Raw genomic sequence first — 15,386 nt, 5'->3', positions numbered from 1 at the left:
TGGGATTCCCTCTCTCTGCCCCTCCCCCCCCCCCCCCCCCACACACACATGGATTCTCTCTCTCTCTCAATAAATAAATGTATGTTATGTATATAATACGTATGTATATAAATGTATGTATATAAAGGCGTCAAAAATAACCAGGAGTACATGATGCCAGTGAACCAGGAGGTCACTGGTCCTTCTGAATGAAACCGAAGTGGCCCTGTGCTCTGATGGGGCAGGTCATGGTGAGATGGAGAAGGACAGCAGAGAAATGAAGGTCTCCAGCAATGAGCATGTTTAACTCTTAACAGTGGAATTCTGGCACTCAAAGCCTGACTGGGGCACCCTGAGGCAGGGTCCTTGCCTGGTATGTAGTTCCCGCCAGGGGAACGTGGTGACTGAGGCCTGAGGAGACAGCAGAGGAAGGGGAGACTTCATGCTTTAGCATTTCAGGGGGCTTGAGATGTGCTTGGCTTGACTTCAAAGTGCTAGCCTCTTCCTCAAGCTCCCCTAGCATGCCTGGGGGAGAGCAGGGCTGAGAAGGTGTGGAACAATTTCCCCTGCCCTGTAGAGCCAGGTAGAGGTTCCATCTGTCGTGGGGTGTGTGTGCAGGGCACGGCCAACCCAACAGGCCACCAGTAGCTCAGAACTGAAAAGAGACCGGCACGAGACACCAGACCCTCACAGCACAGGTACCTGGCTAGCAAAGAAGTGCCCAATAATTCTGACGATCACTTCCTCATTTTCATCCGGCGTTTGGTCACGAGGCACGATGACTTCTGCACTGGTTAAGTTCTGCAGTTCGTTCACCTGTGAAGGGAGAAAAGTGGGGTCAGGAGGCAGTGGGAGAGGGGCGTGCTGGAGGGCAAGGCAGCTAGAGGCTATTCTCCTTTCCTTCAGTCTAGAACATGTCTGGGGGCTTCCCAGTCCCTGATCACATGGGATCAATGGGAGGCCCAGGGAGGGTCCAGCCTCCGACTGCCTGGAGCTCCTTTTGGGGCTGAATTCTTATTCTGGAATGCACACGCTTGCAGTGACCCAGGCTCTCCCAGCACCAAGGAAGGAAAATCACCAAAGTAAAGTTTCCTTTCTAATCAGACCTTGCTCTGATGCTTGCTCTTCATTTTCATCCCTGCCTCCGAGTCCTACTTATGCTGCTTCAGCCGCTGGATTGTTACCTTTTCTCCCTGCCACTCCAGTTCCGTGCCGGTCACCTGCGGGAAGTGGCCAGCCCGTGCTGCTCTCCCTCACCTGCAGCCCACCTCCTGCACTCCGGTGCTCCTCCTCACCAGCCTCAACAAGCCAACACTGCCCGGGGTTCACCCCAGGCCCTGGCAGGGTGCTGAACACACAGGTGGGGTCTGCAAGGCCCGGTGGACAGCTCACAGTCTCTGGGGGGCAGTGTTGGCTTGATGAACAGAATTCACGGACAGGTTCTAAAACGACCAAATAGGAGATCAAAGGGCTCAGGAGTCTAATCCCCCATGGGCCATTTGCTCTCTCTTGCCTAGGGCATCCCAAGTGGCCTAGAGCCGGTGTGTGCCCTCTGATACTGGTCACATTCCTGGATGTGGGGAGTAATCCACAAACCATTCAACTTTCTTCTTTTGTATAAAGGTGACTCACTGTATGTAGAACTTAGCTTTGAGTCCTTAGTAAGAATTTCTGTGTAAAGCAAATAGCAGGCGTGTGCACGTGCACACACATATGACTCTAGAGATCCCTCAAATTCCTGCCACTCAACACTGTCACCTTGCTAGTGTGCATAGGCTCATATCCCCTATGCACGTAAGGGGGATGTCATATCCCCACCACGTAAGTCATGTTCCAGATCACTTCTGTGTCTGACAGAACTATCTGCTCATTCCTACAGGCTTCAGAATTGATCCTCTGGCACTTTTCAAATTACTTTGTGTTGCTGCCACCTTCATGTTGAAAACCTTCATTGCTTTTTGTTTTTTGTTTTAAAGTATTTCCTTTTTTTACCCACCACGCGGTTGCTAACCTAGCTCCCTTGTAACAGGTGGGCAGGTTTGGGAAAGAGCCAGAAGACAGAATCTGCAGGATGGAAAGTTTGAAAAGTGAGGGGAGAGTGTAGGACTCCAGACCCTGCAGGCCTCTGAAAGTGAATTTAGAGAAGATGACAGTCTGCTAAGTAGGTATACACTGGGTGGAGCTCTATTCCCTAGTGTTTTCCTGCTGTTCTGTGTGGGTTTAAAGGGGGCAGGAGGCAGCCGCCTCCTCTTCAGGGAGGACCTTCACTTCCCAGCATGTAGCTGAGATGTCCTATTTCTAGGCACAGAACCCTGGTGTTTTTGGTGGCCTGGCCCAGTACCACGGATTCGGGGCCCCCGGCTCTGGAAGAATGTCCTTCCAGAGCCAGTGGGGGTCTCAAGGAAATCGGGTCAGGCTGGGGCAGGGAATGGGCCCAGGAGATGAAGCCAGCTCAGAGCAAACTTACGGTTTTGCCGCCCTTGCCGATCACCCGGCCAGCTGTAGAAGAGGGCACTCTGATGTGCGCTTCCAGCTTCACCTCTTCTTTGGGGTTAAAGAAGTTTTCTTCCTTCAGTTTCCCAAAGATCCGCCCCTGGGCCTGAGAGAGCAAGGCGTGACCGCTTCGCCGTGCTGCTGCCAGAACCGGCCGGGGAGCCCAGGCCTGCACACCCCCAGCCCCGAATTCACTGGGGCCACCACGGGGGAGCTGCGTACCCTGCTTCCCTCCTTCAGAGACCTGGCTGTTCCTGCCACACTCAAGGAACGTACCTGACCACTGCCTCTTGGAAGCTTGCGTGTGGGGCCGGGGGTGGTGGTGATGGGGCAGAACTAGGTCTTAGTTCCCTCATCTACAGCACCTACAAACGCCTGGCTGAATGAACCTGTCCAGGGGACTCTTAACTTCCTCCCATCATGGTATGTTTAGACCCCGGGTTACAAAAGGATGGAGGCGAGGTAGGTGGTGACTGGGGATGCTTTCTGATGTCTTAACTCCAGCCAGGGAAGCTGAGACGTTACGGTTTAAGACAAAAAAAAGCAAAAAAACTTTAACAATTGAGATATAATTCTTACAGCCTAAAATTCATCATTTTGAAGTATACAGTCCAGGAGTTTTCTGTGTATTCACTACATTAAGCAGCCAGTACCACTATTCAGGACATCTCCATCCCAGTCCCCCGGAGCAAAACTCCATACCTAGCAGGCAGTCCCCATTCGTCCCTTCCCCAACCCCTACTTTCTGTCTCTGGATTTACCTTTGCTGGACATTTCGTATAAAGGGACTCTCATAATATGCGGCCTTTTGTGTCTGCTTTCACTTCATGCAGTGTTTTCTAGGTTTATCCGTGCTGTAGCATGCATCAGAATTTTGCTCCTTTTTATGGCTAATTTCCTACTGAGTGCATAGATCACATTTTGTTTATCCACTCATGAGCTGAAGGGCTATTAAATGTTTTCACATGTGTTAATGTTTTCTCAAATTTTCAGTATTTTTAATGATAAGGACTATACTTTTATAAATATGTTTCTTTTAGAAAACTCAATTTATAATTTTCCCAGGGGAGAAAAAAGGGCAAAAACAAAATGCATCCGACCAAACTCCCAACAAGCTACTGGTCTTTCCCCTTACACCCTATGGTTATGCCCCCACAGCTTGAAGGGTATAAAATACTAAAGGAGTCTGAGACACTTATCCTCAAAACTGTGGCTAAGGGGTCAGAGATAGCCCAGAGGAGTGTCATTTGAACTAGGCACTGACAATCTACATTTCCATGAGAGAGAAGGGAAGGAGTGCTCCAGGAAGCAGAGCTCCAGGGAATAACCTGGAGGTAGGCAAGACAGCATGAGTCTGAGACTAGTGAGCAGCAGCAGGAAGAAAAATCGAGGCTGGGCCTCTCAAAGAAGTCTTGAACATGCCTCTGAGATGGCCGCCACCTGCTAAAGGCCCTTAGCTACTGCAGGGCTGAGGTGGCCCCTGGCACTGACCTTGAACTGGGCTTCAGGTGGGCCGGTGATGATGACCATTCTTTCGCTGACATCTGGGCCTTCCGCCGGGGCAATCTGCAGTTTACAAGGCAAGAGGAAAATGCTGCTGCCGGGCTGTGGTCCCCAGTCCCCTCTCACATACTAGCAAGGGATTATGGTGTGGTTTCTGCCTTTGCAACTGCTGCTTTCACTCTGGGTCTTAGGAAGATACCACCATAGTGTCCAGTATCAAATTTGGGTCTTTGACCATCCAGGCAGACTTGGAAGCAGTGCAAGGAGTTCCTGCCCGTCCCTGCCCCGAGCACCTGCAATGACTGGCCTCCTTTTACCGAGCCAAGGGAGTCAAGAGCTCTAGGAGGAAGAAGGAGGTGTAGGCTCAGCCAGCCCAACCCAGGGCCCCGAGGGGGTAAGGGCTAAGTCCACAGAGGCATTACTGTGGAGCCAACTTGCAGGAAAGGCGCCCCTGGTTCTAGTTCTCAGCTCACAGAGGCAATTGGCTGCAAGGGAGAGTTGAGCTAGAGCATGAGTGGCCAGGACCAGCTCCTCCACGGCACAGGAACCAAGTGTGACAGCACCAGAGCAAGGATGAGGTCACCCTGGTCCCAGTGTCTGCTCTGCAAATCCCTCCCCTCCCTGGCCTCCATGTCCTCATCTGTGAAATTTGGAGGTGAAATCTGGCAAGCTCAATGCTGCCTTCTATTTGTGAGTCTATCTGCTCTATTTGTGATTCTGAGTTCTCTTGTAACACAACTCAATGACAGACCAAGCAAGCATGGTTTTTTTTGTTGTTGTCGTTAGACTCATTTTATATTCTTTTCTGCATACCCTGCCTTATTCTGAAAATCATTAAGGTAGCTTTGAAAATGAAAACAGTGTAGCAAAACCAAAGTTAATTTAAAATGAGTTAAGGGTACACCATTTAGGAATGAGTCAAGCGTGAGGTTAGTACAACTGTCTGACATTCACCAGCCAAGACCAGCAGTCCAAGAGCTACTCGTATGCTCCTGCAGCTTTGGAATGACATTCCACCGGCAAACTCCCTCGAGAGCACCAGGAAGGAGAACCCTGTTTTATCACTGAAACAAACAGGACCCGGAGGGGAGGTGACTGCCGAGATCCCAGGGTGAGCACAGGCTGGAGTAAGGCTCAGGAGATTTGTGTGGCATTCTGAAGCCTGCCGGATGCTCTGCAGGGCAGAGTGACGGGAGCCCAGCTGTTGTCTGTGACCCAGGCATCTTGGGGTGTTATCTTCCCGACCTCACCTCAACCCAGCCCCTGCCAGCACTCAGCTCCCACATATAAGTGTACAGCTCTCTCCCTGCCCTGGGAGCATCTCCCTGTGCCTGTAGCTGTGGTCCCTGAAGACAGGCAAAGCAGGAATGGAGGGTTCTTTAGAGTGAGATTATCCATTTTGCTTTAGAGAAAATGCTTTCTTCAGTCCTGTTGAAAATAACAAAGCCAGGTCTGATTTTTAAAAGTAGAAAGCTTGTCTCACCAATACTTGGCTTCTGTGGTTTTCTCTCCTTTACTGCTATGGAGACAGGCAGGGATCGGGAAAGAAGGCAGCGGCTGGAGAAGCAGGATGTTGTGTGCAGCATAAAGGGTGATGGGGTACTGCCAGCCTGCAGAGCCCGTTCTGTTCCCTTGGTCCTGCCCTGCTGTGTCTGCCCATCAGAGGCCATGAGTCAGGTGATACACCACTGCTCAACCTTGCTGGGACATAGAAGGATGGTGGGGACGCCGTGGAGTGGAGCCCAAGGGATTGCCCTCTCTCTTAGTTTCCTGAAGGCCAGCGGGGAGTGACTCTGGTATAGCACTCAGGTTGCTGAGGTGGAAAAAACACTGGACCAGAGATCACATCACCTGGTCAAATGTCGGCTCTTGTATTCTTTACCTTCGTGACCTTCAACACTCAGTGAAACCCTCTGGGCCCTGTTCCTCACGGGCAACAGTAAGTGGGAAGGGAGTGCTCCAGCCAGTCCCAGTGGTGTTCAGCACACTATAGGGCAGCACAACCGATGAGGTCAGGGCCAGTCCTGCCACTTGCGTGCTTTGGCCTGGTCCCTGGGCCTCTCTAAGTCCTACTTTTCCCAGGGAAAAAGAGAGGATTTCATGTCATAATCCCTTGAGCCCCTTTGAGTTGAAATCATCTCATTCTGTCTCCTGCACGGTATCTCAGGCCACATGACTGGGCACAGGGAAAGGCCCTTGGGGGCAGCCGGCCCAGTGGTCCTCCACGCTGTACCTGTCCTGCCACGGCTGCCGGCATGTGGGCTGGGGTCTTAGCTGCAACAAGCCTGTTAGAAGCCATGGCCCCCCGTGTGCTGCACTGCAGTCCGCCCGCACCTCAGGGCTCCCGCCTAGACTCTGCGCTTGGCAGGTAACAGAGCTGAGGCCCGAGACGGGAAATGATTTGCCCAAATAATACTCTTTGATGGTCTCGCTGCAATTCTTGTGCTGTACTACTCAGAATGTTTTGTTTTTGCTTTTTCTTCAGCACACTTGCTGTGGGAGAAATTCCAGCTCTTCTTGTGGAGAAAGCGCAAGCATTCTTTCTCTCCAAGTCATGAGACTTCTCGCTCGGAATTCCGGGTTGTCCCATGGTAGCAAATTATTTTACGTAACAACGGAAACTCTGTTTTCAAAAGAGTTTCATGAGGCTTGGGACGTGCTCAGCATTCTGCCTGTGAGTCAGAGCCGATAGCTGGGCTTGGAGCAGGACCAGGGTCGAATAATCCTTCCCTTTCAGCTTCTCGGGCGCTTCTTCACATGGCGCTCGAAGGGGCAGGATGTGGGTCTGTAACTACACTCACCACCATTTCCATAAATCAAGGGGCCTTCCTTCCTGAGCCGCTCTGTGCAGTCCCAGGACTGCCTGTCCGGCTGTGATACCAGCTTTTGTTTACCTACAATTTTATCACTTTCCAAAGAGTTTTTCATCCCAACTACTTTCTTGAGAATTTGTGAAGCAGAGAGACTAATTAAAGCGTCAAAGCACAGCGAAGTGAAAATGATGCTCTGCTGAAGTCCGCTCCCTTAGGTTGGGGAAAAAACCCTCAGCCTTTTTCTTTCCTCCCTCCCTCCCTTCCTCCCTTCTTTTTTTTTTTTTTTTTTTTGCTTTATCTTCTTAAGAAGAAGACTATGGTAGCCCAAACAGGACTGGGTTGGCTTGTCTGTTACTAGAAATTTTTCTAATTCAGTTGTTAGTTGAGCAAGAAAGGAATGAGAGAGGTAAAGATGAGAGCAGATAGGATTAATCTTGGGGGCCAATTTGCCAGATCCTGTGGGAGTCTGTCCCCAGAAGGAGTCAGCGTTGCTCAGGACTAGCAGAAGGAACAAGGTACATGGGGTGGGAAGGTGGTGATGGAAGAAGGCGGGAAACAGGTGGCTGTGGAGAGCAGCTTTACCTTGATGGAGGCCCCAGCGAATCGAGCCAGCTGTTTAATGTGCGCCCCCTTCTTCCCAATGATGGCACCTACAGCCTGGGTCGGGATGAAGAGATTCACAATCTCCTGCTCTGGGTACTGGAAGGGCAGCACAAGACAAGACATCATTCCCACTGGGTTGTTCCATCAGGCACTCAGCAGGTACCTAGCATCTACGATGAGCTGTGTGCTGTGGGAGCCCTAATACCCAAGGAAATGGTCAAAATGGTGCATGGGATGCTCCTGCGGCCTAGGAGCTGCAGGTGTGAGGCCTAAGGAACAAACCTGGGCACAGGGAGCACTACATGACAATCGAAATGGGAACTCCTCTTGAGCAGCTCTGAATTTGCTGGATTCAGAAAGCTGTTCACAGGCTTTCTGTCATATGCAAATGTGATAAGTACTGCTCGCTCCTGTGTCTTTATCCAAGAAATCAATACTGTTATTAAATATACCTGGCCTGAGGACAGGGTCCTGAGGCACTTTGTTAGAAGAACAGGAAACAACTCTGCACACCTTGTAGCCATGACTGGTATCTTCACCAGAGTGACATCAGGTTCGAAAGAAGATAAGTAAACCTGCCATGACCATGCCACATGGTGACAGCCGAAAGAGAACAGGGGTCGTCCCCATAGGGGTCTGTGGGAATGACATGACCCCATTTGTTCAAAGACCTTTAGAAATGCTCTTCTTTGCTAAATACTATCTCCTAATTTTATCTCTTGATCATTCGTATGTACCCATTTCCTGCCACCTGTGGATTTGTAAGCATTGGCAGGAGTGCTGACTGTTGGGGTAGTTTGGTGTCACTCACAAGAAGCCCTGGACACATAGGACCCAGCACTCACGCCAGGACATTCACTGGTCAGTCCACCACAGCCTATGTGGTACCCGCCAAAGGAGAGGGAAAAGTGGCCGACGGGCTGAACCGAGGGGCACTTACGGAGTGGTGATGCGGGAACGGCCCAAACTGGTGAGGGGGGTACAAGCTGGAGAAGTATCCGGAGTGAGTCTGCAGCATGAAAGAAATAGTCGGTCAGTCAGCGGCTGCCTACAGGGACATTCTCCAAACTCAGGGAGGCAAGATTCCCGCACACAGCACAGGCTCAGCGTACCGTCACCTGGCTCCACCTGGTCCCTGGCAGCTCAGATCTCTGCTCCACTTCTCCCACCGCAGCACTGAATGCCTGGCTGAATGTTTATCACGGTTAAGCTGCACCATGCTTTAGGCCCCTGGGAACTTACCACCACGGGAGTAACTCTTAGGACCTGCCCTCCCTCAGACAGGCAGGCCCAGTGGCTTCTATTTTCTGGGAAGCCACGGACTGTGGATTAAAAGGCACAGAGACAGTAGGACAAAATCTAGAGTTATTCACGGCCAGCAAATGTGCTCCTGGGAAGCCAGGTCTGTGAGCTCCCTCAGAGAGTTTTGAAAGGAATGGAGAGATTGAGAATGGAAGGATTGAAAATGAGGCTGAGAGAGGAGTGATAATGAGTGAATAAATAGCATCATGTGTGAGTGTGAGGGAGGGCCGGGAGGGAACAGGAAGACAAATGTGGATAGAAAACAAAAGAGCTATTACAATAACATTTAAAAAGCAGCTGCTTTTGGGACACCTGGGTGGCTCAGTCGGTTAAGCATCTGACTCTTGATCTCAGCTTATGTCATGATCTCATGGTTTGTGCGTTTGAGCCCTACGTCGAGCTCCACGCTGACCGTGCAGAGACTGCTTGAAATTCTCTCTCTCTCCCTCTCTCTGCCCCTCCCCTGCTCTCTCTTTCAAAAATAAATAAACTTATGGGGTGCCTGGGTGGCTCAGTCGGTTAAGTGCCCGACTTCAGCTCAGGTCATGATCTCATGGTTTGTGGGTTCGAGCCCCGTGTCGGGCTCTATGCTGACAGCATGGAGGCTGGAGCCTGCCTCAGATTCTGTGTCTCCCTCTCTCTCTATCCATCCCCCACTCACACTCTGTCTCTGTCTCAAAAATAAATGTTAAAAAAATTTAAAAAATAAAAAAATAAAAATAAATGAACTTAAAAAAAAAGTAGCTGCTTTTTGTTGAATATCTAATATACAAGGCACTGTGGTAGGTAATTTATTCACAAACTCTTCATCCTCATAACAGGCCTGCAAGACAGAAATAGGTCTGATATCATACATTCGTACAGACAGGACACTGACAGAATCCACAGTCTAGTTAACTGCATTTTGCATAAGGCCACATAAATGCTGGCACACCTGTTACAGGAAAGGAGGTGAATGGCTCAGAGCACCACGGGGTCAATGTCTGTGGACCCGCCCTGCAAGATGACCTCCTAGGCTTCTTACAGGGGTCTAGTGTTTGTTGGAGGGCCCTTGAACAAATCCCGTTGTGTTCTCAGTCTCCCAGATCTCCAGATGGACTTTGAGTTCCATATCACAACTTCATCTTATAACACTAGGGACCAAATGAAAGGGTTTCCCTTTCTGAGCTTGGAGAGTGGACTTCTGGCCTCGGGAAAGAGGAGACATGGGCACTGCAGGAGGGGCTTCCCCCACTGTGGGCCTAGGTGATCACAGGGCTGTGCTTAGGAACTATTGTGTAGACGCAAGCCTTTGCTCTCAGGTTTTGGAAGGAAGCTGTAGTGACACCTCACACCCACAAGAGGGTGCTATGAGACCAGCATTGCCTTGGCACTTTCCACTTCTGACTGGAAGCTGAGTGAAGAGGGCTTACCTGGTCCTGCTTCTTCCCTGAAGGGCATTCAGCTCCAGACCCTTCCTGCAGGTCCCTGTCCTGAGCCATGGAGGGTGAAGGGAGAATTTCTGTGGCTTTCTGCTCAAAGCTCTACCTTGGGGAAAGGATGCTTCCCCTTGCTCCCCCTCCATTTCCTCTTGCAGGACATCCTTTCTTTCAGGCCTCAGGGCAGCAATAATTCTTTTGAATTGTGACTTGCCTTTTCCTCCACAAACTCACATGAGACCAAGAATAGACCAGCCACAGTGTGACTCCTATTCTGGGTTTGAATACTCCCAACATAAACACTGTATCAAATTTAGACCTACCACTTGGGTTAGGAGAGAGAATTAGCTATAAAAGTATTAAAAGGACTAATTCCCCATTCCTCCTTGTGTTCACGAGCTACTACAGTGGGAAAACTTGTGGGGAAAGAATCCCAAACTTGGCAGTCAGGAGCTCATTTCTAGCAGAGGTGCTGGCTTTATGTACGTAAGTTGGTTTTCAGAATCAGAATACTCATAAGACCTGAGTCTGAATCATCAGCTCCATACAAGCTGGAATAATTTATTCAACTCTTCTGAGCCTCATCCACAAATGGGTTAAAATATCATGTCTAGATCTAGAAAATAAAATATCTAGATCTTTTAGAAATTAGATCTTCTAATATGTTGTGAGGGTTCCTTCAATCGTTCATTCATTTATGAAAAAGATATCTGAGCACCTATCATATACAAAGCACTGTTCTAGGTGCTGGGGACACAGCTATTAAGACAGAAAGGATCCCTGCTACCATGGGACTTACGTCCTATTGGGGAGACAGACAAGTATTGTGAAAGAAACGAACAGGACGACGTGAGGAAGCAAAGCTGTGGAGATTAGGGTTGGAATGCCAAATATAGCTGGAGCGGCCCAGGAAGACTCTCTGAGGAGGTGACCTGAGTTGGGCTCCATGGAGGAGAAGGAACTGCACACAAGGCACTGGGGAAGGAAACATTGTAAGCAAGATTCTTAGAGATGCTGAGCTAGGACAGGGGTTGGCCTTTGGAAAAACAGAAAAGGGGCTGGTAGGGTAAAAGCTGCAAACGATGGGGGGCAGGCAGTCTGAGATCACACAGGGCTTGTGGGCCTTGGTCTGAACTTGGATCTGACCCTATGAAGTACCATGGATGCCCCTGAAGGACGTTATGTGGCACTGAGTGGGGTCACAGGAGTGGAAGGATCTATCATTGGGTACTGTAGTACTGAATTGTTAGTGTTAAAAGAGTACTTATTTATAATGAAATGTATGCTTAAAGCACGCGATTTCCCAACCTTCTATGGATGGAGTCTACAATCTCAACTGGAGGAAGGTTTTCAAAACACACTTCATCACAACCATCAGAGAAATCACCCGCTGATGACTTGAATAAATGTTCTCTTTACTGGGAAAACAGGTTGCAGCCATCTGATGAACCAAGAGCCCAAGGAGGGGGAGGTCGGCAAGGAAGCCCACTCAACCCAACACGGCAGTCGGTCTCACTGTCCCAGTTTGAGAGTCCCTAGTTATTTTACAAAGGAGAAGCTCTTTTATTTATTATTTTTAATTACTATTTTTTTAGACGCCTCCTTCCCCATGTATTGCTCCCACAGACCCTCCATCTGAAGGTTTAGAAGCCACCAGGAACCACATGAGCTGTTTTTGGTCTTAGGGTGAATCCCAAGATAAGAATTCCAATGCCAGAGAGATGAGGGGGTGGTGAAAAAGCTCCTCTATCTTTAAGAATTTAAGAAGCATTATGACACTAGGGAGTGGGGGAGGGGTGTTACAGTAAAGGTGACCCTGCCAAGTGTGTCCCCACCCCCTGCCAACAGAGGCTGCAAGGTGGGTGGTCATTATTATCCACCAGTTTGTGTTATATTCTCAGTTTGAGGGAAACTGGTGTCTGCTCTTCCTTTATGCTTCACTCTTCCGAGGGGGGGGGGGGTAGGTAGAGGAGTATATATCAAATGCATTAGTAAAAATTAAAAAAGCAATTATAAACAGTTGGACCTGCTTTTCCTGGAAGAACTGCAGAGTCTTTAGTCCCAAGCAGCTATGTATGACCATAATCATGATGTATGATTTAGGTGACAAACTGAAGCATGAAGAAATCACGGGGTGGGAAGAGTGAGGGGTGGGAAGAGTGAGGGCTGGGAAATGAGCAGTGGACAGAGCAAGTGTCAGGCATACAAATTTCAAATACTGAAACAGCTGTACTGTGAAGAAAGACTGATGCCACATTGCAAAGACGGTGGATGCTCTCCCTAGGAACCAGGAATGTGGGCATGGGCCTGGGGGGATGGAGTGGACTCAGCCAGAGGGGTCAGTGTCATGGGCAGAGCCTCTCCAAGATTCAGAAGGTACACCATTCTACGCCAGCTTGTCAAAGGGCCTCTCCACAATGGCTGCTTATCCACCTCTGTGTGTTCTCAAGGGACAACCTCAGGAGCTGAGGAAAACTAGAAACTGTTAAGTTAGCAAGAGGCAAAGCCAAGACTTGAGCACAGATCTGTATCTGACTCTGTAGCCCAAGATCTCAACTACTACCCCCAATACTGCCCCACCTGGAACATTCTGAATTCACTGGTTCAGGTGGGGCCCATGGCATGTTATGAAAAAACTCCCCTAAGGATTCCAATATGCCTTCTGTTGAGTTTATTTAAGTATACGAATGGACAATTAAAATTATTAGATGTGTATTAAGAATCAGGAGCATGGAAGAAGGGAGCAAAGCCGAGCAAGGCAAACAAATGACCCAAGTGAATTCATTCAGAAAACAGAACTTTTAAAAAAAATTTGATTTGACTTCATTCATCTGTAAGTATACTGCTATGAGAAAAGATCAATGAGAGACCTAGATGGATTTGGAAAGGAAAAACTCCACAAAGGCTGTATAAATAGCAGAAAAGACACTCCTAAAAAGTCCATCAGTGCATCAGAAGATTAACCCATGCAAAACAAAAAGAAGGAACTGGATATGAGAATGGAGAAGAAGAGCTACAATCCATAAAGTGGGAATTTCAGAAGGACAAAATGAAGTGGGGGGAGGGAGGGAGGGAGAAGTAATACTAACATGAAGTACAGAAGCAAAAGATTTTCCTGAAGCAAAGAAAAACCTGAATCTTCAGATCAAAGGGCTGAACTCAAGTGTAAAGGCAAAATACTAAAAAAAGGCAAAAACAAAACAAAACAAACAAACCAAAAAAACTCTTACAGACAGAAGGGAAAAAAAGCAATCTACGAAATAAATCAGGCTGGTAGCACGTTTATCTGGAAAAAAAAATACTAAAAGTAATGTTTTCAGAGTTGTAGAGGAACTATTACTCTAGAAATTCTAGACACCCAGTTGAACTTTCATTCATGTGAAGGGAAAAGAAAAGAAGGGCATTTTCAGATCTAGAAAGGTTTAGAATTTATATTACATAAGTGCAATTGCTGAAAAAAGTTGTATAAGGAAGCATTCCTGACAAACAAACAAAAAAGCCCCCAAATAACTCAAAAATGAGAGGATATGGAGCACAAGAAACCATCTGCAGTGGACAAAGTAACCAGTTACAGTTTAGTTAATTCTAAACCACAGGTTATGAGACTGTGTATTCATTAGGAAAAGAAGCTGAACAGTTTGGAATAAAATTCCAGATTATTTCTAGAGTGCTATGACCAAAATACATGAAATAAAACTTATTAGAATAAAGAATCTGACAAAACCATAATCATGGTGGGAGAAGAGCAAACTCCTCCCATAATAAGTCATACAGATAAAAATAATCAGATAGAGGATATGAGCCACCAATCAGAAGCTTGCTTTTATAGCTATAAACACAACTTCGAGCCCATCAGAGAAGGTGCATCCTTCCAAATGCCCACGAATTAAAATACTGACCATGCATGAGTAAGGTCACAAAAATCAGAAACGCTGCCATAACACTGTCTGAATACCAAGTATAGAAAAGAACTGCAAGATAACAAAAAAGAACCCATCAACTACTTAGAAATTAAAAACAAACAAACAAAGCCCTGGCAAATGTGGTCAAGGAAAAAAAAAAAACACAAATATATGATGCTAGGAATTACAAAAGAGTAATACACAAGTTGGGAGACTTAAAAGGCAATAGTCCACTTTGTACAATGTTATGCCAACACATGTGAAAGCTAGATGAAACAAATACTTTTATGGACAAATAAAAACCAATAAAACCAAGTTAATAATTTATAATAAACTGAAAAGTTTATAAATGATTTGTCTCCAAAAGGTGGTAGGCCCAGATGTTTTATGGATAAAATCTTCAAGGAACAGAAAAGTTACATATTCTTTAATTTTCCCAAGCATATTAAAAGTTGGTCATCTCTCCAATTCATTCTTTTAGGGAAAAAAATAATCCTGCTGTTAAAGCTGTCGAAGAGAGTATACAACTACAGTAATTATAGCATAGACAAAGAGATGAATGGAGCAGAGTCCAGGAAGACAACTAAGTGGGAATTTAGTGTATGAGACACCTGGAATTTCAAACTAAGTGATTAAATGGTATATTATTCAAGAAGTGATTTGGGGAAAACTGGCTATCCATTTGGAAAAAAAAAAAAAAAGATCTTTTTGTCAAAGTTTAAGTCAAGATAAATTCCCTATGAATTACAGATACAAATAACAATCCTCAAAATCCAACAATTAAAAATTATTATAAGAAAACATGGGAGAATACCTTTACAGTGTTGGATGGGACATGTTTTCTTTAGCATGACACCAAAGGCCAAAATACAAAACGTCACTGATTTAACTACTTTACTTCTTAAAATTTCTACATGAATTCTGGTGAAGAGAAATCTGTGAGAATTTAAATTGCATATACCTTTTGATGCAATAATTCTAGTCTTAGATAATTTACTTTTGGATAATACTCACACATTGTGCAAAGACTTATGAAAAGGAATATTCATTTTGACCCTACGTGTAGTAGAGAAAACCTGGAAACAATTCAAATGTCTAAAAATAGTGTGCTGGTTAGAAAAATTATAGTAAATTCATACAATGGTATACTATGTAGACATTAAAGAGAATTAGGTTTAATTGTGAAAAGATGCCCATAATAAGTGAAACAAAAACAAAACCCTTGTAATTCTGTGTGTATGACATGATTCCACTTATAGTTTTGAATAATATGATTGTATATATGCTTAGAAAACATTTTTGAAAAATGGAAACATAAAGGTGCTATACTTTGGGGGAGTGGTTATTGGGTAAAATTTGGGTAAGAGAAGGCA

The 15,386-nt window shown here is 46.7% G+C and overlaps 1 protein-coding gene across 3 annotated transcripts in view; it reads right to left on the bottom strand.

Moving 5' to 3' along the window:
• IGF2BP2 (insulin like growth factor 2 mRNA binding protein 2) overlaps window positions 1–15,386 on the bottom strand; it is a 156,547-nt gene that overhangs the window by 2,869 nt on the left and 138,292 nt on the right. For 2 of the 3 annotated variants that reach the window (XM_060639439.3, XM_060639440.3), the window contains 5 exons: window positions 8,332–8,400; window positions 7,371–7,487; window positions 3,964–4,038; window positions 2,447–2,578; window positions 682–795 (listed from right to left, as the gene is read on the bottom strand). In XM_060639439.3, the coding sequence (XP_060495422.1) occupies window positions 682–795; window positions 2,447–2,578; window positions 3,964–4,038; window positions 7,371–7,487; window positions 8,332–8,400 (507 nt within the window). The remainder of the gene's footprint in view (window positions 1–681; window positions 796–2,446; window positions 2,579–3,963; window positions 4,039–7,370; window positions 7,488–8,331; window positions 8,401–15,386) is intronic. The other variant, XM_060639441.3, reaches the window with a different exon arrangement.

This window comes from Panthera onca, chromosome C2 (assembly GCF_046562875.1).
Source record: "Panthera onca isolate mPanOnc1 chromosome C2, mPanOnc1 haplotype 2, whole genome shotgun sequence".
NCBI lineage: Eukaryota > Metazoa > Chordata > Mammalia > Carnivora > Felidae > Panthera > Panthera onca.
This window is presented reverse-complemented; position numbering and strand designations above follow the sequence as displayed.